The sequence below is a fragment of the Cetorhinus maximus genome, chromosome 6 (genome assembly GCF_964194155.1).
Source record: "Cetorhinus maximus chromosome 6, sCetMax3.hap1.1, whole genome shotgun sequence".
In the NCBI taxonomy this organism is placed as follows: Eukaryota; Metazoa; Chordata; class Chondrichthyes; order Lamniformes; family Cetorhinidae; genus Cetorhinus; species Cetorhinus maximus.
This window is the reverse complement of record NC_135884.1, coordinates 130906464-130932963: the sequence shown is the minus strand read 5'-3', so window position 1 is coordinate 130932963 and position 26500 is coordinate 130906464. Positions and strand designations below refer to the sequence as shown.

Sequence of the window (26500 nt, the reverse complement as noted above, 5' to 3'; positions counted from 1 at the left end):
CGTTTAAGTTTCCTTTTCTTTTGTTAATAAATGTTTTAATTTATTATTTAAAATCTCCAAAAGTGATAGTGGAATCTTTACTTCTGACTTCAGTACACATACCTTCTCAGGATAAATACAAATTGCAAAATCGTTGTGATAACCTGACCAAGTTGCCCTTTGGGATTTGGTCAACCCAGCAAATACCACCTGCCATATCATAACAAGTCATAATGTTCCCGAAATATTTAATTTACTCTTTCTCTTCTTCTTTATTTCTGACGAGCCAGTACCCCCCAGATCGTGTGTTGGTGATAGTGGTTACATGCTGCGCTCTCCACAATCTTGCGCTGGAAAGGGGGGATGCAGTGGACGATGAAAACGTCGACGTAGTGGCTGCGGCTGCACATGATGAGTCCGAGGATGAACATGCACAGGGAAATGCTGAGGGGGTAGCCGCTGATCCGGGCATACTCCAGGGAGGCAAGGACACCCGGGAGGCTTTAATCCAACAAAGCTTCAGCTAGCACACCACAGATGGACCTCCAAGAAAAGCCTGGGCTGTAGGCTCGATACTCGGCACCTAAGTGCAAAATCTGCCAGGTCAGGAACAGTCACTTGTTAATAAAGCTCAATGTCCAACCAAGCACTCATTACAGTTTTGGAAACCATACACATGCAGAAGAAGAGGCACGCTCAGCAATTGTGACATATCTGAATTTATTCTATCAAGCAAACCAACTTATTCCAAGAAAAAGAGAATGGTGTTACCAAACAAGCAAATCATAACGACCTCATCTCAGGCCAACACAAAAGCACCAGTGAAAAACCCGTGGTGTGCCTAAGGGGCCTTATGTTTTCGTTTCTGGGTGCTACGTCCTGGTGCTGCCCCATCGCTCGGAGTGGCCTCTGACACAGCCTGCTGTCCTGTTGGCCTCGATGACCTTGGCGGTCGTCCTCTGGCCTGTGGAGCCAGTGCTGGCCCCGCTTGGGAGGGAGATGCCAGTTCCACAGCTGTCATCTCCCCAGTCACCGCAGCCTCACTGGATGCTACAGTCACTGGGAGAGAGGCGGAAGAACTGCTGCCCTCATCCGGAGCACCCTGAGAGGTGCCCGCAGAGGCGCCAGGCAGCTGCTGCACCAACATGAGGACGCTTCGGACCTCCCTGCTCACCGTGGACGGATGGGCACCGAGCTGCGAGAGTTGATGCCCAAACCATCTGCCACACTGGCACTGACCAGCTGAGGTCAATGCTGATGTGAGGGCTTGCTGGTGTGAGCGCATCCCCAGGAAGCCCTGACGAGTCTCCTGGAGTAGCCTCTCCACGAGAGTCGCCACTATCTCCATGGAGGATGCATGGCACTCGGACATGTGGCTCATTGCTTTGGCAGTCGCCCACATAGATTCCTCCACCATGGAGACCAAGCCAAGCAGAGCCTCACATATCTCCCCCAGATGCTCCCGCACACCTGGCCACATTTCCTGCACCTGCTGCGTCGCGGACAACTCCAGAGGCACATCATCAGGCACCAACTGAGTATTTGCCTGGCCCCCTGCAGTCCTCCGACTGCTGGCGCCATGGGCACTCTATGTCTCTGCCAGCTCCTCCAGCGACTGTGAAGTGCCCTCGCCACTGTGCCCCAGGACACTAGCCGATGTTCGAATTCCCACTGAGGTGCTAGCATCTGTGCTGGTGCCTGCCTTGCAGAAATGGTGTGACTCTGGTGAGACCTAAGACCCCTCAGGTGTGAGAGGGTGCCTCTGCTGCTCCTCCTCCTGGCCCTGCTCCGCTGATGCTGAAAGGAAGAACAAGGACAGTGGATCAGTTAACGTGGAGATAATGTCAAAGTGCATCCCTTTCCCCCGGATCACTCTGCTCTCATCCTTCCATAACCAATGGTTAAGCCATGTTGCAAACTTAAATCAATTAACACTCAGCAGTGCCAAGGCTGTTGGGAGAACAATGCTGACCTCAGTATTGGGCATAAATACTTAGCCATGGCACCCCAGCCTCACCGACACCAGTGGACCTTAGCGCATGGCGCCTCTCCAGATCCAGGGTCTCCTGCTTGAAGCGGCTAAGAATGGCGACCTGCGCCTGGCTGCCACCAGTCCTCGCACGCTCTGCCGCGTTATGAGCATTCTTCTCCTGAAAATGAGACGCAAGCATTGATTAGTAAAAATTGCACATAGACTCTTTTCACGCAGGTCCCACCCCAACCACAGTGGGACATATCAATCTCACCCAGCTGTTGCCGAACACTCACACAATGATGCTAGGCCTGCTGCACACCCCCCACCTCTGCCTTGGACGCATGCTGCCTACATCACATTACAGTATATCCTACCATAGCAAGGAAGCACAAACACGTGGAGCACAGAGCGCAGCAGATGGGTCGTTGCCACGCCACCTTGAAGCTCCCCTCCCAGCATATCATCACCCTGACTTGGACATATCCTGGAGTTCAAACACAGTGCCTAGGTGCAGCACCTCCAGGTTGCCCCTAAACCAGTCATGTGGGACTTAGTGTAACACATGTTGTGGGGGCAATACACATCGCTTCATCACCCTCTCAGGCTGACCTCGGCATGGGCAGTATCTTCTTGCCCACCCAGCAAAGGACAAATGCCGTCAATGATTCAATGCAGTCATTACACTCAGATTTGGGGGGCGTGGGGGCAGCAGTGGGGTAAGCCGACCTACTGGATTACATGACCAATGCTGACATGGTACTCACCCTGCCAGAGCACAAGTTGTTGAAGCGCTTGCGACACTGGATCCAGGTGCGCCGCACCACGTCGCGGGAGCTCACCACCTCCACCACCTCCTCCCAGGCACGTTTCATCATGTGGGGGGGGCCTCCTCCTCCCATCCTGGGGAACCAGCACCTCCCGCCGTGCTGCCACCTCCTCGAGGAGGGCAGTGAGGCAGTCATCCAAGAAACGAGGGGCACACTGGCCCCGCGCCCTACCCTCTGACTTGTCCTGTCCCGCTGCCCTATCCCCCAGCCTCACCTGCTCTGCTGGCTTACCCTCCGGATTGGCCTGCTCACCAGAAGCCCTCTGGTGAGCCCTTCCACTTGACATTGTGAGCAGCCTTGCAAAGGCTGCCAGCGCTTCTGATAAACAGGTCACTGGGACGCCATTGGACCCGGCGGACAATGCACTTCCACCGTCGCCCACCCACACCCGCTATCCTCGGGAGTCAGGCATTACGCTGGGCGGGCCTTAATTGGCGCGCCCACATAAAATGGCGGCGCGGACCCGCAATCAGGTCCATTCCCGGTCTTCCCCCCCCCCCAAAACAGAAAATTCAGCCCATAGTAAAAGGTACAAGCTAGGAGTTGTCTCTATGCTGCTTGGTACATACGGCTCTGTCCAACATACACAACTGACCTTGGTGTGAGTCATATGCTGTCTTACATCACTCTGTGGGCGGTACTATATTCAGTCCCACATTAACCCTTTTTGTGCCAGATCCTTATACTACATAAACCACTTGTGATTTTCTTCCATAGTTATGGCAGTAGCATCAGTCTTGTAATTCATGCCTAGGTTTTCAGTATTTCCATTCATTCTTCCTAAAATTGGGTAGAGTTCCTATATACCCAATCAAAATGTAACATCGGCAGGAAATTACAATTTAAAAAATAGAATTGCCATGAAAAACTGAAATTGTAGAGAAAGCTCATTGTGCTGAATGATCTGCTCCAGTTTCAATATCTGCATCATTTAATATACACAGTGGATAAACTATAATTTATAGCTTTTCAGGTCAATTTTTTTTTTAAATAATTTTGTACATTTAATGATTTGCAAAGTCAGTAGATAATATTGTATCAAACCATGTAGTTTTTCTTTTCAGTCTTAATAGATTTATACTTATTTACATCTGTACTATGGTAATTATTATCAGTTTATGGGATCATAATTCATCATCTGAGCATTTGGTTTCCTGAGGAGATGCTGAAGCTTCTGAATATACAGTTATTAAAAGTCTGGAGTGATTAAAAAAATCAGCAGCATCTGATTAATGTGTTTGCTGCAGGTCTGTAAGATTTGATCAATATTTATCTTCTTTGAGGGTAAAACAGTAATGTTATAATAGGAGGAAGATGAATGAATTAGAAGCTACAAACAACCTTTTCTATTTTGTTTTCTACACACATCTGAAATGTTGTATATGTGGCTGCAACTAAATTTCACTTAAAATAAATTTTAGTTCCATTTGCGAGAATGGAAAAAAATGGGTTGACGTGGCACAGCCTGGGTTGGCAGTTCAGAGGGTAGGCGGTGCCATAATTTTTCAATGCGAGTTGCTCTCCCTAATTTGAGTAAAATACTGCCACACAAAATGATCTATACCACATTGTCTTAAAGTGGTGCAATTTCTATTTAACAGGAAATTGTGGCAGTGGCAAATTTGAAGAAAGAGCCTAAAAATAAATGCATTTCTTTAACATTGGTGGCCCTTACTTCTCATTAGCAGCAGCTTGCTTCCCCCTTCTTGATTTTTGAGCCAGGAAAAGTTAATCTTTCTTTAGCACAGTCCTCCTTTCCACCTTCAAACTGCTCCTTTATTCTCAAGGTGCTAGCAGCTATGTAGGTACTGTTGGTGTTGGAAATTCTGCTTAGGTGAATTCAGTTGTGTTGCACTGTGTCCTGAGTAGCATGTTGACAGCAAAACTTTAATATTATAATTTAATATGTGGCAAGGTCAGTTTATTTGTGAACAAGCACAGAGAGCCTCTCTGGAGTTTCCAGCCTAACGCTTTGCAACTAGGAACACATCATTGAGAGCCGACGAAGTATTACCAAATTGACAGCATTGTGTAAACAAATTAATGACCTCGAGCAAGTGTTAAAAAGAAAATAAGGAGCACAGTGAACAAAATAATTCAGTGCAATGGAAAATCCACCAAGTGTCAAGGAAAAATAAATTGGCTCTAATTCTTCTAACTTTGCCTGGGTAACTATTCTGCTAAGAGAGCCGGAACCATCCAAAGTCTTCGATTTAAATCAATGTATCAGATGGTTCCCAATGCAGGGTAATTGCCTATCGTATGTTTGAACATTCTGGACAATTGCCATACAGTCCTTGCATGGGGACTTCCAGAGGGGTCCCCCAGTGCATCTTCTGGGTATCCCCCCTGCATCCAAGCCCTTGGGGAACCAAGTTTTGGACCATTATATCCCAAGAGTCTGAGCAATCTGGCAAGTGTGAAATGCAGTGTTTTTTTCAAACAGTCCTTCCATACATTGCAAGTGGTTTGAAATCACTACTCGTAGCATCTTCCTTAATTAGCTTGCTGATAGCAAAGTGGTCAATCATTAATTCACATGAATAAGGACCTGTCTCCATATTACTCAGTTGTACTTAAACTGCATAAATTAATTGTCTCTTCTGACTGTAACAGAACCACTGCATTTCCAGTGCATTAGCCCAAAGTTGTTCATGAAGCGGTGAGGTATAAATTCATCAGCAGCCGGACTCGGCCGTGAAAGTGACAGTAACACGCACCGGTGCCAGAAGCCCAAGACCTGCTCAGAATTGTGCTTCACCCCACATTAATATTAATTGAGCAGATTGCCAGTGCCTTTCATGTCTCCAATGATTTAAGTAAATTAATATTTGAAGTTAGGTCCTAGGTGGGGAGATGGAGTGGCAATGGGGCATGGGCAATTAAGATATCGTGGAACTTGGCAAGCACTCCTACACCTCCTGATGCCACAGCAACATTTTTTAAAAAATTCATGCTTATACTTATAATTTCATCTGAACCAAAACCTGGTATCCTTTGGTGGTGGTCACAGTAATCAGTTATGAATCTTGAGCAGAGCAGCCCCGCTTCTGTGATATCAAACGTAGTAGAGGATGCCTAAAGCAGGCCCTTTATTTACAAGTATAAGAGGTCTAATACCTGTTTTAGGTGGCCATCAGGGATGACTGAAAAATCAGCAAACCTAGGGCAGGATCTCCGGGGACAAGGCCCACTCGCCGACGCGGGATGACGTCGGGTGGAACTCCCGACGTCACCCCGCGTCATTTCCATTTTCAGGTCGGCTGGGGCACAGCCAAGTCAACTGTGCGCCCACCGACCTGTCAACGGCCTATTGAGGCCATTGAAAAAGTAATTAAGGTCGTTAATGGATCAGCCCGTCCAACCTTAACGTTGGCGGGCAGGCCAGGAGCCCTGGCAGGCTTCGGAAAAAGCATGAAACCTCATCCACGGGTGGGATGAGGTCTCATGAGGGTACTTAAATCTTTAAGAAAGGTTTCAATAAAACTTATGGACATGTCCCAACTCATGTGACAGTGTCACATGAGGGGACATGGCAGGGAAAATTTTTAAACATGTTTAATAGAAGTTTTAAATCAGAGCTGATCTCCCTGAGGCAGCACTTAGTCTCAGGGAGATCTGTGCTCTCTTTCGCATGCATGCGTGAAAGAGTGCACTCCTGGCTGAGGGAATCCACCCCGCCCACCCACACAGGGAGCGAATAGTGCTTCCTGGCAGACATAAAATGGCAGTGGGCCCCTGATCGGGGGTGCCAATTGGAGGCGTACCTGCCTGCACCCGCTCCCACACTTCCCCCCACACCCCGATGAGGGAAAATTTTTCCCCAAGTATCAGGTGAGATGCATCCTTTGCCAAGGGTCCTTAAATTGGCCCTTATTGCGCTTGGGTATGACAAGGTCTAAGTTCTACCAGAATGGCTTTTATGATCTCATCAGTGCATCTTTATCCTTCTATTCCTCTGCATCTATCCCTAAGGCTACAACTATTTTGGAGAATAGTATTTCAAGAGGACTTTGAATTCTCTGCTGAGAAATAGCCAGTGTCATTCACCAAAGATGTGTTGCCGGAGATAAGGGCCCACACTCTTAGTAAAGCACTAAGCAGGCGTAGGCCCTTCAGCTGTTCCCTGATCTTCTATACGGAGTTCTTTGGAGTACATTGTACAAGCTAAACGGGACGCATTGCTGCACAAAACAACAGCTGATCTTCACTCCACCATCCCAAATTATACTAGAGTACAAATTCATCGTCCCACTAACAATGTCCCAGACTGGCACGGGCAGCTTGCATTATATTATGTTACTGGCTGGCATAGATGGATGTCAGATTGGTTTTCCAGAGCATCAGTTTGCCAATCCAGAGCTCTTTTGAATCTTTTGAAATTTCTGTAAAGGTTGTGGAACTAGAAACCAGTTCTCCTGTGGCTTAGGTGGGCACCACTCAAAAGTACCACCCTATGAAGAATTTTCCAGTGCTGGATCCTTGTAACAGTAGAAGTCAATATTGTGTAAATTTGCAAAAGTTATCTGTTTTTAATGTTATGTTAATGTGTCATACATTGAAAAAAGCTGTATTTTTAAAAACATTTTTTACTGTCATATCTAATTGTAAACATAATTATTGCAAAATCCTACATAAGCACTGCACATTTTGGCACAGCATTATGTATTTATTTGCAGTTAACATCCCTGGTAATTAAAACAATGACAACTTGCATTTTATACATTGCATTTAGTGTAGTAAAAGTTCCAAGGTGCTTCATAGGAGTGTTATCAAACAAAATATGACATTGAACCATTCAAAGAGATGATCGAGAAGAGAGTCAAGGATTATGGGAGGCAGGCAAGAAAGTGAAGCTAAGACCACGATCAGATCAGCCATGATCTTATTCAATGGCGGAGCAGGCTCGAGAGGCTGAATGGCCTATTCCTGCTCCTATTTCTGAGCATCTTATGTCAGGACCACTGATCAAAAACATTTTTTATTCTTTCATGGGATGTGGGTATCCCTGGCAAGACCAGCAAGACATCTGCCTTGATGTCACAGACAGGAATTCACCAAGGCTCCTTCAACAGCACCTTCCAAACCCACAACCACTACCGCCTAGAAGGACAAGGGCAGCAGATAGATGGGAAAACCACCACCTAGAAGTTCCCCTCCAAGTCACTCACCATCCTGACTTGGAAATATATTGCTGTTCCTTCACTGTCGCTGGGTCAAAATCCAGGAACTCCCTTCCTAACAACACTGTAAGCGTACCCACACCACATGGACTGCAGTGGTTCAAGAAGGCAGCTCATCACCACCTTCTCAAGGGCAGCTAGGGATGGGCAATAAATGCTGGCCCGGCCAGCGAAGCCCACATCCCATGAGTGAATTTTATAAAAAGTCACAATTACTTCAACTCCAGAATTCAGCTCTTCTGTCCATTGACACCTTCCATCACTTTGCTGTTGATTGAAAGTAGTCTGATTGGTCAGAAGTTGGCTGGACTGGATTTATCCTGCTTTTTTGTGCACAGGATATACCTGGACAATTTTCCACTGTTGGATAGATGCCCATGTTGTAACTGTACTAGAAAAGCTTGGCTAGGGGTGCAGCCAATTCAGGACCAAAAGCCTTCAGCACTACCATCAGGATGTTGTCAGGGCCATAACCTTTGCTATATCCAGTGTTTTTAGCTGTTTCTTGATCTCAGGTGGAGTGAATTGAATTGTCTGAAGACTGTCATCTGTGATGCTGGGACCTCAGGAGGAGGCTGAGATGGATCATCCACTCAGGACTCTGCCTGAAGATGGTTGCAAATGCTTCAGCCTTGTCTTTTGCACTCACATGCAGGGCTCCACTATTACTGAGGATGAGGATGTTCTTGGAGCCTCCACTTCCTATTATTTGTTTATTTGTCCACCATCATTCACAATTGGCTTTGGTGGAGTGTAAAGCTTTGCTTTGATCCATTAGTTGTTGGATCATTTAGCCCTGTCTATAGCATGTTGCTTCCCCATTTAGCATGCATGTAGTTCTGTGCTGTAACTCCGCCAGGTTGGCACCTCATTTTTTGGTATTCCTGGTGCTGCTCCTGGCATGCTCTCCTATGCTCTTCATTGAACTAGAGTTGATCCCCTAGCTTGATGGTCATGGAAGAGTCAGGGATTTGTCGTTGAGGTTACAGATTGTGGTAGAATTCAATTCTCTTGCTGTTTATGGCTCCTGGTGCTTAGTCAAAGAGCTAGGTTTTAATGAGCATTTAAAAGGAGGAGAGAGAAGTGGAGGAAAGAAGGGAGAAAGGCAGAAAACAGGAAACTATAGGCCAATTAGCTTAATGTCTGTCGTGGGGGGAAGTTGTTAGAATCGATCATTAAGAAGGTTATAGCTGGGCACTTAGAAGAGCTCAAGGCAATCGGGAAGAGTCAGCGTGGTTTTGTGAAAGGAAAATGTTTAAGCAATTTATTGGAGATTTTTGAAGGAGTAACATACGTGGTGGATAAAGGGGAGCCTGTAGACATACTACACTTGGATTTCCAGAAGGTATTTGATAAGGTGCTACACTAAAAGGTTATTACGGAAAATAAAAGCACATGGTGTAGGGGATAACAAATTAGCATGGATAGAAGATTGGCTGGCTGGCAGAAAGCAGAGAGTATGCATAAATAGGTCTTATTCACATTGGCAGGATATGACGAATGGAGTCCCACAGGGGTCTGTGCTTTGGCCTCAACTTTTTATGATTTACATCAATGACTTGGATGACATGGTGGTCAAATTTGCAGATGACACAAAGGTAGGCAGGAAAGAATGTTGTGAAGAGGACATGAGGAGGTTGCAGATAATCTGAATGAGTGGGCAAAGATCTGGCAAATAGAGTTCAATGTGGGAAAATGTGAAGTTGTTCACTTTGGCAGGAAGAACAAAAAAGCAGAGTATTACTTAAATGGAGAATGACTGCACAATTCTGAGGAGCAGAGGGATCTAGATGTTCTAGTACAAGTCACAAAACGTTAGTATGAAGGTACAGCATGTAATTAAGAGAGGGATTGAACATAAAAGTAAGGATGTTGTGCTTTAGTTATACAGGGTATTGGTGAAATCGCACCTCGAATACTGTGTGCAGTTTTGGTCTCCTTATTTAAGGAAAGATATAAATGCATTGGAGGCAGTTCAGAGGAGGTTTACTAGATTGATACCTGGAATGAATGGGTTGCCTTATGAGGAAAGGTTGGACAGACTGGGCTTGTTTCCACTGGAGTTTAGAAGAGTGAGGGGTGATTTGATTGAAGTATACAAGATCCTGAATGGCCTTCACAAGGTGGATGTCGAAAGGATGTTTCCTCTTCTGGGTGAGTCCAGACTAGGGGGGCACTGTTTTAAAATTAGGGGTCGCCCTTTTAGGACAGAGATGAGGAGAACATTTTTCTCTGAGGGTTGCGCGACTTTGGAACTCTCTGCCTCAGAAGGTGTTGGAGGTGTGGTCATTGAATATTTTTAAGGCAGAGGTAGATAGATTCTTGTTAGACAAGGGAATCAAAGGTTATCGGGGGTAGATGGGAATGTGGAAATCGAAACTCAAGAAGATCAGCCATGATCTTATTGATTGGTGGAGCAGGTTCGACAGGCCAAATGGCCTACTCCTGTTCCTATTTCTTATGTCCTTATTTCTTATGTTTATTGAGTTAATTCCAGAGCCTAGGGCCTGGGCAACTAAAGCACGGTTGCCATTGGTAGGGTGTAAGAGACAACACTGGGGAGGTGCAAGAGACAACAATTGTGGGAGCACAGATATTTTGTAGGGTTTTAGAGCTGGAGGAGGTTGCAGAGATAGGCAGGGTTGAGGGATTTGAAAACCAAAATGAGAATTTTAAAATCGAGGCATTACTGATCCAGGTCAGCAAACACAGGGGTATCGGGTGCAAGTTGGGATATGGAGAGCTGAGTTTTAGATGAGCTTAAGTCAATGTATGGTGGAAGATGTAAGGTTGGCCAGGAGAGCATTACAGTAGTCAGGTTTCAGGATGAGGGATTCAGTAGCAGGCAAACTGAGGCAGAGGTGGAGTCATTGAACCATAGAATGGTTAGAGCACAGAGGAAGGCCATTTGGCCTGTCAGCTCTCTGCAAGAGCAATTGAGCTAGTCACACTTCCCAGTCTTTTCCCTGTAGCCCTGCAAAGTTTTTACTTTCAGGTGCTTATCCAATTCTCTATTGAGAGCCATGATTGAATCTGCCTCCATAACCCTTTCAGGCTGTGAATTCCAAATCATAACCACTCGCTGCATAATTTTGTTTTTCCTCATATTACCTCTGATTCTTTTGCCAATTGTTTTAAACCTGTGCTCTCTGGTTCCCGATCCTTCCACCAACATCAACCATGTGATGCTATGCAGGTGCAAGTCGGCAGTCTTGGTGAAGGAGCAGAAATGTGGTGGAAAACTCAACTTGGAATCAAACACAACGCCAGCGTTGCAAACAATCTGGTTCAGCCTCACACAGTTGCCCGAGAGAAGGGTGGAGTCGATGGCTATGGAATGGAGATTATGGTGGATACCAAAGACAATGGCTTCAGTTTTCCCTGTATTTTGTTGGAGGAAATTTCTGCCCATTCAGTATTGTATGTTAGACAAGCAGTGTGACAACTCTGAGACAGTGGCAGGGTTAAGAGTGGAGGTGGAGTAGAGCTATGTGGCAACAGTGTACCTGTGGAACCTGACATTGTATTTTGGAGTGGTGACACCTGGAGACTACATATCAATGAGAAAAAGAAAGACTTGCATTTATATTACGCCTTTCATGACCACTTGACGTCTTGAAGCACTTAACAGCCAAAGAGGTACCTTTGAAGTGTAGACACTGTTGTAATGCAGGAAATGTGGCAGCCAAGTAACAGACAGCAAACTCCCACATACAGCCATGAGATAATAACCAGATAATCTGGGGTTTTTTTGGTAGTTAAGGGATAAATATTGGCCAGGACACCAGGGGTGACTCCTCTGCTCTTCTTCAAAATAGTGCCATGGGATCTTTTACATCCACCTTGGCAAGCAGATGGGACCTTGGTTTAATGTCTCATCCGAAAGATGCCATCTCCGACAGTGCAGTCTCCCTCAGTACTGCATTGGAGTATCAGCCTTGAGCTTTTGCTCAAGTGCTGGAGGAGGTCTTGAACCCATAACCACGTGACTCAGAAGCAAGAATGCTACCAACTGAGACATGGCTGCCATCTGACGAGAAATATTAAGGGGCCAAGAATACATCCTTGGGGGCTCCAGAGGTAATGATGCAGGAGTAGTAAGTGAAGCCATTGTAAGTGATTCTCTGGCTATGAATGGATAGATAAAAAAGAAACCAGATGAATGCAGTCGCATTCAGCCTAATGACTAAGGAGAGGCATTGGAGGAGGGTGATGTGGTCACCCCTGTCAAAAGCAGCAGACAGATCAAGAACAATGAGTGGGATAGTTTACCAATGTCATACACACACAGGATGTCATTTCTGACTTTGCTAAGGGCCATTTTGGTGCTCTGTGGAGGCAGGAACTTGGTTGGAGGAATTCAGACATGGAGTTAGGGAAAAGATGAACATGGACTTGTAGTGATATGTTCAAGGGCTGATTATGGATAATTAATTTGCAAGGACAGAGGGGTTTAATGTGGCTTTTTGTGGAGAGGACTGATGATGCCAGATTTGAACGAGAGGAGAACAGCACCCGACGAGAGGAAACTATTAGCAGTATCAGCAAACTTTGGACTGACAGGAAGTTGGATGGTCAGTCAGTTGGAAATAGGGTCAAATGAGCAATAGATGAATTGCACAGACCATATGAGCTCAGAAAGGGCATGAGAGGATATAAGAGAGAAATTCGAGAAAGAAGCACATTTGGGTCTATAGCAGGGGAAAGCCTTACAGGAAATTTGGATTATCCTTGCATTCCACAATGACCCTGGAATAGTGAGCCTTATTGAGAGAGAAGAGCAGGGCCCAGTAGTGTTTTATCTGACGCAGCCAGATCTAGGGATGGATGGTTCAAATGTTCAAGTCTACAGTCCTTAGAATTTAGGGAGATGAGATGAGGGCGCTACCAAGTGAAATGACCAGGGTGAAAGAGGGTAAAGGTTTTAATGGGGACAACAACATCAAAGGTAGAGGTGGGGTTATGATTGAGCAGGTTGGTAGCTGAAGAAATTGTGTCGTGAATGATGAGCCAAAAGCTATAAAGTTGGCAATTTGAAAGTGCGGTTGTAAGTGACATATAGAAGGAAGTGGATTTCGGCAAAGGAAGGGGGATGTGGATGAAGAGAGGTATAAAGCAATGAATGACACACGTGGAATTGACACAATAGAGAGGTCACATGAGATAGCAAGGTCGAAGGGGTGGCTGTGAATATGGATATTTGAATTTATATGGGGCTGAATCTTGTGGGGACCCTGGTAGCAGAAAATGCGGCAGGCACTGCCACGGAATTGTGTGGGAGGCTAAAAGTCAGTTTCCTGACAGTGGGTAAAACTATGGAATTAAGTTGGCGGCAGATTGACGGCAGATCAAGCTTCTCGACGGCAAGGGTCAGGAACCTCTTTTTAATACATTTGCATGCCATGCATGGTCGTTAAAAGGCAACCTCACCAGAATGAAGTGTTCCTTTTCAATTAAGTAATCAGCAACAAGAAACACATGCCTTCAGATTCACAACTGCTTAAACGTGGTGTGCAGTAGGCAAGTTGGTCTCCTGGTGGATTTTAAGTGAGTAGGAGCTGCTTTTTCCTCTATGGGAAGCTTTGTTCAACTCCTGAAGAGGAGGCATTGATGATTGAGATCACATGGTGATAGTCAAAGGGGAACAGGACATGGCTGTCCAAGGGAGAGAGTAAGGTGGCAGCTGCACAAAGCCATGCAGAGGAAAGAGGGAGGAAGCTGGACTACACAGGGAATGTCAATGTTAAAAGATGGTAAGCCAAACATGATTGTGGGGCGATCAAGGATTATATAAGGCAGATCAATGTTGAAGTCCTCAGAGTTGAGGATAACTGAAGGAAAGTCAAGGATGATAGAGGGAGGGTCAAGGATGATGGATGGCAGGTCAAGGGTAACGGGGGGTGGAGGGGATGGGGGGATGGTGTGCGGGGGGAGTTCCACTGTGTCACGGGGAAGCTCCAGGGTCAGTGAGAGCTGGCCATGGGTGATGAGGGTGGTTGAAAGGTCACCTAAGGCAGGGCAAGGGTAGATGAAGAGAAGGACAAAGGTGATTAAGGGAGGGTGAGGGTGATGGCTTCCAGTTCCAGAGTCACTGTGCGAGTGTTCATGGACATGGCTGCACCAACAAGAATTCTCTGCAATTAATCTTGAGGGTGGAGTTGGCCACGGTGAGGTGGGTGGAGACCAGAGAGTGGCCCGTGATAAATATAGGGCTCCCCATTGGTCAAAAGTTCTCAGAACAGCAGGGAGGGCCTCCCACTGCTATCCTTGAGAAACAGGACCTCCCGACAGTCTGGAGGAGACCCTGCCAGGAAGCATCGCTGAATCTTGGGGCCACTCTCTGTCTGTGCTCAGACATTTGCCATTTTTATATGGGATAGCAGCGGTTCCAGGTATCAACAGGAGGAGAGAGAGTGGCAGCAACTGCAGGGATCCAGGTAGCAGGTGGAAAGGGGGTGGCAGCAGTTGCAGTTCCCAAAGCCTCCTCTCAGACAGCAAGAATAATGCTCATGGCTTACTGGGAATGAATGCCTGCCTGGGTTTCATTTAAATATGGTGCCAAGACCTATAACCCTGTGAGGTAAGAGCAGGGGTGTCGACTTCCTGTCTACCCCACCGCATGATTCCCCATGCTCTTTACACATGAATTCCTAATTAGCTGGCCACTGCATGATTGCGCGTGGCCAGTCATCCTGCCTACAAGCCGAAATGCCCCAAACTTCCAGTCCCGCCGTCAATAACCTCGCCGCTGCAGTAAGATTGTGCTTATGAAGAGAGAAATTAAGGGAAGTAAGGAGGCAGTGAATTCACAGGAGAAAGCATTATGAGTTGGGATGGAGGTTGAAATTGCTGAGGATGCAAAGTCAATCATTGCAGAGGCTGAGGGAGGGAAGCAGTGAAGTTATCTCAATGAGTAACATAGCGTGCTACTTGCATGAATTGTTTAGATCGTGGATTTTAGATGAGATGTGAGAGGGGTGGAATAACTTGAGATGTTCAAAGGAGAAGGTTCCAGAAAAGAAGAAGGACAGACCAAGGTGTAATTTGATGGTAAAAGCCACTCCACCATTGCATTTGGATGGGGCCAATGGTGGAGGTATAGCCAGGGGAGGCCAGTGTCATCACCCAGGTCTCCATCAAGGCCATGATGTGGATACAATCATCCACATTAAGCTCATTGATAGTGAGGGCCCCCTCACCTCCTGTGGATAGATGACATGTCCCTCGCTCTCTGCCTCCTGTACCAAGGCCCCCAGTGAACAAAGAACAAAGAAAAGTACAGCACAGGAACAGGCCCTTTGGCCCTCCAAGCCTGCACCGATCATATAGCCTGTCAAACTAAAACATTTTGCACTTCCGGGGTCTGTATCCATCAATTCCCATCCTATTCATGTATTTGTCAATCTGCCTCTTAAACACCACTATCGTACCTGCTTCCACCACCTCTTCTGGCAGCGAATTCCAGACACTCACTACCCTCTGCGTAAAAAACTTGCCCCGCACATCTCTAAAGTTTTCTCCTCTCACCTTAAATCTATGTCACCTAGTAATTGACTCTTCCACCCTGGGAAAAAGCTTCTGACTATCTACTCTGTCCATGCCACTCGTAATTTTGTAAACTTCTATCAAGTCGCCCCTCAATCTCCGTCTCACTAGTGAGAACAATCCGAGTTTCTCCAACCTCTCCTCATATCTAATAACCTCCAGACCAGGCAGCATCCTGGTAAACCTCCTCTGCACCCTCTCCAACGCCTCCATATCCTTCTGGTAATGTGGCGACCAGAATTGCACACAATATTCCAAGTGTGGCCTAACCAAGGTTCTATACAGCTGCAGCATGACTTCCCAGCTTTTATACTCAATACCCCTGCCGATAAAGGCAAGCATGCCATATGCCTTCCTGACTACCTTATCCACCTGCATTGCCACTTTCAGTGACCTGTGGACCTGTACACCCAGATCCCTCTGCCCATCGATGCACTTAAGGGTTCTGCCATTTACTGTTTAATTCCTACCTGTATTAGACCTTACAAAATGCATTACCACGCATTTGTCCGGATTAAACTCCATCTGCTGTTTCTCCGCCCAGGTCTCCAACTGATCTATATCCCATTGTATCCTTTGACAATCCTCTTCACTATCAGCAACTCCTCCAACCTTAGTGTCGTCTGCAAACTTACTAATTAGCCCAGTTACATTTTCCTCCAAATCATTTACGTGTACGACAAACAGCAAAGGTCCCAGCACTGATCCCTGCAGAACACCACTAGTCACAGCTCTCCATTCAGAAAAGCACCCTTCCACTGCTACCCTCTGTCTTCTATGACCAAGCCAATTCTGTATCCATCTTGCCAGCTCACCTCTGATCCCGTGTGACTTTACCTTCTGTACCAGTCTGCCATGAGGGACCTTGTCAAAGGCCTTACTGAAATCCATGTAGATAACATCCACTGCCCTTCCATCGTCGATCATCTTTGTCACTTCCTCGAAAAACTCGATCAAGTTAGTGAGACACGACCTCCCCTTCACAAAACCATGCTGCCTCTCACTATTACGCCCATTTGCTTCCAAATGGTAGTAAATCCGGTCACGAAGAATCTTCTCCAATAATTTCCCTACCACTGACGTAAGGCTCACCGGCCTGTAATTTCCTGGATTATCCCTGCTATCCTTCTTAAACAATAGAACAACATTGGCCATTCTCCAGTCCTCTGGGACCTCACCCGTAGCCATTGAGGATACAAAGATTTCTGTCAAGGCCCCAGCTATCTCCTCCTTTGCCTCCCTCAGTACTCTGGGGTACCCCATCTGGCCCTGGGAACTTATCCACCTTAATATTCTTCAAGACGCCTAACATCTCTTTTTTGATCTCAACATGATCCAGGCTATCTACACACTCTTCCCTAGACAAATCGACCGCTAAGTCTTTCTCTTTGGTGAATGCTGATGAGAAGTACTCATTTAGTATCTCTCCCATTTCTTCTGGCTCCACACACAGATTCCCACCTTTGTCCCTGAGTGGGCCTACCCTTTCCCCGGCTACCCTCTTGCTTTTTACATATGTATAAAAGGCCTTGGGATTTTCCTTAATCCTGGTTGCTAATGACTTTTCATGACCCCTTTTAGCCCTCCTGACTCTTTGCTTAAGTTTCTTCCTACTTTCTTTATATTCTCCACGGGTTTCATCTGTTCCCAGCCTTCTAGCCCTTACGAATGCTTCCCTTTTCTTTTTGACTAATCTCACAATATCCTTGGTTATCCAAGGTTCCTGAAACTTGCCATACTTATCCTTCATCCTAGCAGGAACATGCCAGTCCTGAATTCTTATCAACTGACATTTGAAAGCCCCCCACATGTCAATTGTTGATTTGCCCTCAAACATCCACCTCCAGTGAGATTCCTCAGTTCCTGCCTAATATTGTTATAATTAGCCTTCCTCAATTAAGCACCTTAACCCAGGGACTCCTGTTATCCTTATCCACCAGTACCTTGAAACTTACTGAATTATGGTCACTTTTCCCGAAATGCTCCCCTACTGAAACTTCGACCACCTGGCCGGGTTCTTTCCCTGATACCAGGTCCAGTATTGCCCTTCCCTAGTTGGACTATCTACATATTGTCTCAGGAAGCCCTCCTGGATGCACCTTACAAATCCTGCACCATCCAAACCCTAAGTGATTCCCAGTCAATATAGGGAAAGTTAAAATCACCCACCACAACAACCCTATTGCTTTTACATCTTTCCAAAATCTGCCTACATAACTGTTCCTCAATCTCCTGCCGGCAATTGGGAGGCCTATAGTAAACCTCCAACATTGTGACTGCACCCTTCCTATTCCGGAACTCTACCCATATTGCCTCGCTGCATGAGTCCTCCGAGGTGTTCTCCTGTCGTACACCTGTGATATTCTCCTTAACCAGCAGTGCAACTCCCCCACCTCTTCTACATCCCTTTCTATCCTTCCTGAGACATCCAAATCCTGGAACGTTTATCTGCCAATCCTGTCCATCCTTCAACCAAGTCTCTATAATCGCAATAACATCATACCAAGTACTAATCCAAGCTCTAAGCTCATCTGCCTTGCCTGTTATACTTCTCGCATGGAAACAAATGTATTTCAGACCCCCAGTCCCACTGTGTTCAGTAATTTCTCCCTGCCTGCTCTTCCTCTTAGCCCTACTGGCCATATTCACTAGTTCCCAGTCATTTATTTCACCTGCTGACCTATTGCTCTGGTTCCCACCACCCTGCCATACTAGTTTAAACCCTCCCAAGTGACACTAGCAAACCTCGCAGCCAGGATATTGGTGCCCCTCCAGTTTAGATGCAACACTTCCTTCTTGTACAGGTTGCACCTGCCCCGGAAGAGATCCCAATGATCCAGATATCAGAAACCCTCCCTCCTACACCATCTGTTCTGCCACGTGTTTAGCTGCACTATCTTCCTATTTCTAGCTTCACTGGCACATGGCACAGGGAGTAATCCTGAGATTACAACCCTAGAGGTCCTGTTTTTTTAACTTTCTGCCTAACTCCCTGAACTCCCGCTGCAGGACCTTGTCACTCTTCCTGCCTATGTCGTTAGTACCAATGTGTACCATGACCTCTGGCTGTTCTCCCTCCCCCTTCAGAATGTCCCATACCCAATCAGAGACATCCTGGACCCTGACACCAGGGAGGCAACATACCATCCTGGTGTCTCTTTCACGACCACAGAAGCGCCTATCTGAGCCCCTGACTATAGAGTCCCCTATGACAATTGCTCTTCTGTGCTTCGACCCCCCCTGCTGAACAACAGAGCCAGCCGTGGTGCCACTGCTCTGGCTAATGCTGTTGTTTTCCCCTGATAGGCCATCTCCCCCCCAACAGTATCCAAAACGGTATACCTGTTAGAGAGGAGGACAGCCACAGGGGATTTCTGCACTGACTGCCTGCCCCTTCTAGCGGTCACCCATCTATCTGTCTGTACCTTGGATATGACCACGTCTGCAAAACTCCTGTCTATGGCGCTTTCCGCCACCTGAATGCTCCTAAGTGCATCCAACTGCTGCTCCAACCGATCCATGCGGTCTGTGAGGAGCTGCAATTGGGTACACTTCCTGCAGATGTAGTTGTCCGGGACACTTGAAGCATCAGAAAATCTTAAAGCCAATTCTCTGCCATCCTGTGGCATTATTATGTCTTTCCCATGTCAAAATCACTTTTAAAATAACTTGCAGCACCTGCTCTATCAACAATGTACCTCTAATTTAAGGGAGGCAAGCTGACTCTAAGTATTACAGGCTTCCTTGAACTTGTGCTAGCCTCTCACAATTTTGTATTGCCTACTGAGGCATATGGCCACTCAACAGCACACTCACTGGCTGCACACTACAATTATTTCAATGAACAGGCAGTTCAGACTTTGCACACTGCCTGCATCAGAAGCAAGGGACTTGTGTTAGTAATGCATCATGATCTCTGCACCTGTTTTTCAGGTCTTATGGAATTTTGCAGCCATTATGATTTTGACATTTTTGAAGTTGAAATTTTTGACTAAAACTAAATACTTTATTTTTATAGAGGATGAAATTAGAGGAGAAATTGAATGCAACTGATTTTGAATCTGCCTCTTTGAGAGCCAATTTGCAAAACAAATCGGAAGAAGTTCAGAAGCTCACAAAACAACTAGAACAATCTCGGGAAGCTATGCATCGGATAGCTGGAGAACTAAAAGAGATGAAAGCAAACGTGAACATTGAAGTAAGTGTTTGGAGTGGCAGTAGGGAGGGTTAAAAGGGGAGAGGTGGGTAGATGGTGGAAGACATGGAAGAGGGGAAGACGAGTGGGGAGAGTTAGGAGAGAGGGAGCAAGGAGGAGTGGAGCTGTGCCGGGTTAGTTAGATTGCATTACATAACCTCAGATTATTCCAAGTGCTTTAAAACCAATGTAGTACCTTTGAAGTCACTGTTGTAATATGAACATATGAACATGGAGCAGGAGTAGGCCACTTGGCTTCTCAAGACTGCTTCGCCATTCAATAAGATCATGGCTGATCTAATTGCAACCTCCCGCTTACCCCTGGTAACATTTCATCCCCTTGTTAATCAAAAATCTATCTAGCTCTGCCTTAAAAATATTCAATGATCCTACTTCCGCTGGAGAAAACATGGCAGCCAATTTGCACACAGCAATGTTCCACAAACAGCATTGACTGAATAATCTGCCCTGGTGATGTTGTTAAGGGATAAATATTGGTCAGAAATCCTTTTCCCTTGTTCAAAATATTTCCATAGAATCTTTTATATCTGTCTGGGAGGGCAGATGGGGTCCCAGTCTAATATCCTAGCTGAAAGCTGACACCTCTAAAAATGCAGCATCTTTACTACACTGGATTGTCAGCCTAGATTTTGTGCTCAAGTCAGTGGAGTGGATCTTGATTGCACAACTTCTGACTCAGATGCAAGAGTGCTACCACAGCCACAGCTGATAGTGTGCAAAAATTACCTGGGGCAGTATGAGGTGGGAAAGTTCCCTAGGCGGGAGTAAAATGAGCTCATTGCATGGAGTAGAAAAGTCTCTTACTGCAGGGTGGGGCTGTGGGCTACAATCCTAGGTGTGAAGATAAATAGTACACCACAGAACAGTAATGAAATGAAAACAAACAAGACGCATAAACGTCATAAAGATGCAAATGCAACAAACCAGTAACAAATGGTCAAAATGATCAATGTCTTTTTTCCTGTCAGTGGGTTTTGAAGGGGAAATTATTAGCACAGAGGATAGTAGCTTTTCTTACAGTGTCGTGTCCAAGTCAGAAATGGTAACCCTTCGCATCTCACAGGATCAGACTGAGAAAAGCATAGAAAATGGAGTCTTGCTTAGGAAAGTGTGGAGCAGTAAGCACAGTGAGTTGGGGACGTTCAATAGCAGAAATGGAGGAAGTGACGAGTTTAGAGCACAGGTTGACATACACATTAGGGTAGGGTTTGCCAACTCTGGTTGGATGTATTCCTGAAAATTTCATCACATGACTTGCCTCCAACTGCCCTGCCCACTGAAAGAGATATTTTACCTAACTGCAAATGAACTAATAAAATAAAGGCCCTTTTTTCAATGCCCCTATTATTTATTTCTTGGTTGCTCGCAGCAGTGTCCGTCAGATTAAAATTCCTGGAGACTCTAGGGCAATCCAGGCGGATCGGCAACCTTAATCTGAACTGTTGTTGGGTTTAACTATGATGTACAGTTTGTTTGCTCTCCAATTTTAAGTTATTGAATCAATACCTTACAAAAAATAGTGACTGATTATGCAAATTTGCCAGTGCTGCTTGCAGTCATGCGAGCAACAAGCGTCATGAGGGTCTGAACAGGATAGCCTCAGATCAGAACAGATTCACTGGTAAAAATAAGAATTTTAATAGCAGAGTTGTAGGGTCCATGGAGAGAGGGGAGGAAGGCTCAAAATTGATCTGAAAAAAAGAATTAAAAATACTGATTGTTAAATGTTTTGGATGCCCCAAAGCAACAAAATAAATTAAAATAGGATCAAAAGGCTTAGAAGGGAGATAAAGTATAAAAAGAATCAAGCTTTTAAGACATTAAAATAGTTGTTGATATTTTTTAAACCATATACTCTCAGTATACACTGTGTAGGGTGGGTAAATCTGTGAGAGCAAACTATGACCCTTTAAATTGAAAACTCTTATCACCTTTAGCTATACCTGGTACTACAAGTATTATAATGGATTTACCCATTGGAGGAGGTCTGAAATGAAAGTTTGTGATGAAACATCTAATGTAATACATAGTAGATGCATTAGCTACAAAGAGATCAGGGTCACAACTGAGGGCGGAATGGAGATGTTCAGTGAAGGGGTCACTGTTATCTGTTTGGCCTCCTCATTGTGGAAGAGATTACACCATGACCAGCAAATGTGTATCAGTTTAGAGGAAGTATAAGTATTATTGCCTCAAATGGACGGAGTACTTTAAGCCGTGGCCAGTGGTGTGGAAGGAAGTGTGGGACAAGTGTTGCATCTCCAACCTTAGTAAAATGCCTGTTTATCTTTCAATCTTCAGTACTGGTGAATGTCGCATATCTGAAATGTCAATAGCCTGTTAGCCTGTCTTTTCCCTCACTGACCTGCTATTTACTTTCTGGTTTTACCTTGAGATTCATTTGTCTGGCCACTGGACTTACTTCATAAAGTATCCAGGTGACTCATGCCATTGTTGGCCATTCCTACTGATTGGATCAATGCCATTAAGTGTGTGCACTCAATATGTTTATAACACCGTTCAGAAATGACAAAATTATATTTTAACTGGTTTTCTCTCACAATAAAAAACAGAATCACAAACTTGTTATGTGATCTTGTATGGCTATATAAATACTCTTTAAAGTTAATTATTATTAATTCAAATTATACTACAGGTGTTGGAACTCGAATAGAGGTGTATGCAGCTACCTTCAAGTATTATCAGTGATTGCATGTTACACTGACTGTTATTCCCTTTAGACTCCTGAAACTCTGTCCCACCTTAACAACTTCCAGAGTGGCAAACTAATATTTTGCTGTGCTTAATGTTTATCATTATGAGCCAACTGTGATTAGCTGAGCTAATTTTCTAACTGCATTTTTTACCCATTATTGGTGCCACATATATATGGAAGTCTTTCAACTAAAAGCTTGTCATACTTAGCTCAGAAAAAATCAGAACCATTCATTTCACAGTATTGACATGTCTCACAAACATCCTTCCCAACCCTTTTCGGCCACATGCCCATTCTCTCACTTCCATAACTTCATACCCCTTCCAATGTTCACTCTAATTTTGTTTGGAGTGCGCAAGTGATTTATTTAAATGCATGGCCCCTTTATTTTTTTTTCGTGCAACTGTGCATATAGGGCCAACTTGTGTGCCAGCCTTGCACAGGGGCCTGTAGGTTGTTGTGTAGTTGTGCAGCTTACATGAACATTTCCCCTTCCCCTTGTCGTAGCATAATCTCTGACTCTCCATGAGCAGAATCATAGGGTGGGAGTGCAATTCAAGTATGCAATTCCATGAAAGTGTAAGAAAAATAAGCATAATCATTACAAAAAAGGCTAACATTATTTTGGAAAAGCTCAGCAGGTCTGACAGCATCTGTGGAGAGGAAGACAGAGTTAGCGTTTCGAGTCTGTATGACTCTAACACCTGCCCCTTCACTTCCCCCCTCCTCACCGTCCAAGGGCCCAAACACTCCTTTCAAGTGAAGCAGCATTTCACTTGCACTTCCCTCAATTTAGTCTACTGCATTCGCTGCTCCCAATGCGGTCTCCTCTACATTGGAGAGACCAAACGCAGACTGGGTGACCGCTTTGCGGAACACCTTCGGTCTGTCCGCAAGCGTGACCCAGACCTCCCTGTCGTTTGCCATTTCAACATACCACCCTGCTCTCATGCCCACATGTCCATCCTTGGCCTGCTGCAATGTTCCAGTGAAGCTCAACGCAAATTGGAGGAAGAGCACCCCATCTTCCGCTTAGGCACTTTACAGCCTTCAGGACTTAACATTGAGTTCAACAACTTCAGATCATGAACTGTCTCCTCCATCCCCACCCCCTTTCCGTTCCCCTTTTTTCTAATAATTATTATTATTTCTTTTAAATATATTTTTTCTTTTCCCACCTGTTTCTATTATTATTTTAAAATTTATTTCCATCCATTGTTTTATCTCCACCTTTTATCCCATTCAATCCCTTCCCCCCACCCCACCCCCACTAGGGCCTTCTGTCACTTGCTCATCCTGCTTTCTACCCTTAACGTCACCATTAGCACATCCTTTAGCTAATATCATCACTGTCAACACCCCTTTGTCCTTTTGTCTATGACATCTTTGGCAATCTCTCCTTTGCCTCCACCTTCTCCACCTCCACTGGCCTTCTATCCAGCTCCATCTGTCCCACCCCCCCTTAAACAGCTTATATTTCACCTCCTTTCTATTTCTCTTCAGTTCTGATATAGAGTCATACGGACTCAAAATGTTAACTCTGTCTTCCTCTTCACAGATGCTGTTAGACCTGCTGAGTTTCTCCAGCTATTTTTGTTTTTGTTTCGGATTTCCAGCATCCGCAGTATTTTGCTTTTAGCATTATTTTGGGTTTTATAAATAGGGCATAAAGTACAAGAGTAAAGAAGTAATGGTAAATTTGAACACAATATTGATTAGGCCACAGTGAGCTGTGTTTTTGTTTAAACAAGTCTGGGATTATTATTTTTATTCATCAGTAACTTGTGGGCTGAGTTTTCTTCAACAATGAAATGCCAGCGTACTATATATACAGTGCACAAATAAGGTAATAGAAGTAGAATAAGGTATGTAATAGGACTGAGTAAGTGGAAGAATTTAAATGCAGTAATGGTTCTGGTTCTGGAAAAAATTCAGAAAGGTGTTTAAATATGACAATATAATAAACCAGTTTCAACGCTATTGTGTATTAAAAATCATGTGGATGGTAATTTAATTTTTCTTGTCAGACCTGGTTAACTGCAGGTTAGAATGAGATAATTCCCTTTACTATTGAACTATTTTAATGAATGTTCTGCAGATTTTAAGCAGAGAGGAGAAACTTTCTACTTTACAAAACAGCAAAGAGGACTTGGAACATCAGTATAGCAGCTGTTATTCTGAAGTGAGTTATTCTTTGTTGTATTTCATGCTCATCAAGTTATTACACTGAGGAAAGTCGATACTGAGGATTAGAATATTTTTCCAGTTTTGAAATCTAGTGTTGGCATTAAGCTTTCGGTATGAGCTCACAAATCATGGACGTATCAATAAGGTTAACAATTGATGCTGAACTGTGGATTATTGTGTGATGTGAATGCATTGACTCTGTGACGGTCTCTTTATTAGAGATACCCCAAGCTTATATCAAACAGGGTCCTTACAGTCTGTGAGAAGAGTTATGTACATTCTGAAGAATAAGACTTGTGGGCTGGTTTTTTGTACCCATTCAATGGGTAAAAAATTTGAGAAAGTCTAAACTTGTCCTCATTGAGACAAGTTCCATTAAAAACAAGTAAAGACAAGCAGCTAGAAAGCACCATTTTTTGGGCATGGTGATTGTGATTGCCCACACCTAATGCAGTGGAGGTAGACAACATGCAAATTGTAGCATTGTTCTGAGTGGGGCGTGTGCTCCTGGTTGCCTAAGCACTCAGCAGACAGTATGTGCTGATAGCTTGTGATGCAGTCAGCCTCACCTTCTTAAAGATAGTCTGACCCTCTTAAAGAGAAGTTGCACGATTCACTGCTTAATGCATCGCTGCAATTCTGAAGAAGGAAAATGGAGCACCAGGGCACTAGAGGGCTCCCATGGTTCACAGTTGTGTGCTGGAGGCCTCATGGAGGTGCACAGGAGGAGGGAGGACATGGTTCCATGGGGAGCCAGGAAGCCCTTGAGGAACATCCTTAGAATGAATTGGGAGTGGTGTTGCCAGAGAGGTAAATCCCAGGAGCCTGGCCTCAAGGACCTCACAGCAGTGCTACAAGATGCCAAATAACCTCTGGTAGGTGGTCAAGGTGGGTGAATGCATCTTCAAATAACATCTTCTGCCATCTGCACCACCAACCTCTCGTGCTGTACAATGTATCACACTCCCATCACTCACCCATTAGCAGTACCTGGCACGGAGGACTCAGGCTAACATCCTGCTATTCCATCTCACCCTCACGCACACTCCAGTGATGCCAGCCTCACACCCAGTTCCCACTGCTTCCACTTACCTCCAATAATTCGGCTATTAGAGGAACATCACCCAAGCACGGTGCAGTACTACCACTGACATTCTGCCCTCCCTGCTGGAAAAAGGTGGCACACAATAGAAAAAAGAAGAGCAGAACTCGTGGGGGGAACAAGGAGGCTTGCATCTTCAGAACCCTGCAACAGAGTCTATGGCATTAGTATTGCTGAGAACATTGAGGATGACAGTGCTTATGCCTATCTCAATTCCCAGCTGGCCCTAATCTTGCTATTTGGCTTGAGCAAGCTGCAGATGGTGTGGCCATGAACCTCATGGACACCAATGTTCCCCTTTCTGATTTCCTACCTTCAGACACCCAGAAACTGCCCCCTGCCCAGCCACAGCACACCCTGGAGAGGGAGACAGAGTAACAACAAAGCATTTATGAAGAGGCCCCATCACTCCAACTAACACATGCAGCCACCCACTCAAATATAGGCATTACATGTACTTCCAAGGCTAGCGAGATGGGATATGCACATGATGAATTATCAGGCATAAGTGGCCTGCAACCAGGTCAGGGAAAGGATAGCTCATGTGCCAGCACACCAGAGGGTATGGTCACAAATGAGTTCTGCTACAGGGAACTTAGCTTTAAAAATACACTTGCGTTTATATAACTCCTTATACAAACTCAGGATGCTTTATGGCCAATGAAGCACTTTGAAGTGTAGTCACTGTTATGATGTGGAAACAATAAGTAATGTAGGAAAAGCTGAGGACCTCATTAGTTTGCATACAGTACTGATGGGTGTGCACAGCG

The 26500-nt window shown here is 45.1% G+C and overlaps 1 protein-coding gene across 1 annotated transcript in view; it reads left to right on the top strand.

Moving 5' to 3' along the window:
- The window catches only part of pmfbp1 (polyamine modulated factor 1 binding protein 1), a 967668-nt gene that overhangs the window by 624645 nt on the left and 316523 nt on the right, over nt 1-26500 (top strand). The window contains exons 21-22 of the mRNA XM_078544531.1: nt 19528-19707; nt 24540-24623. Coding sequence (XP_078400657.1) covers nt 19528-19707; nt 24540-24623 — 264 coding nt within the window. The remainder of the gene's footprint in view (nt 1-19527; nt 19708-24539; nt 24624-26500) is intronic.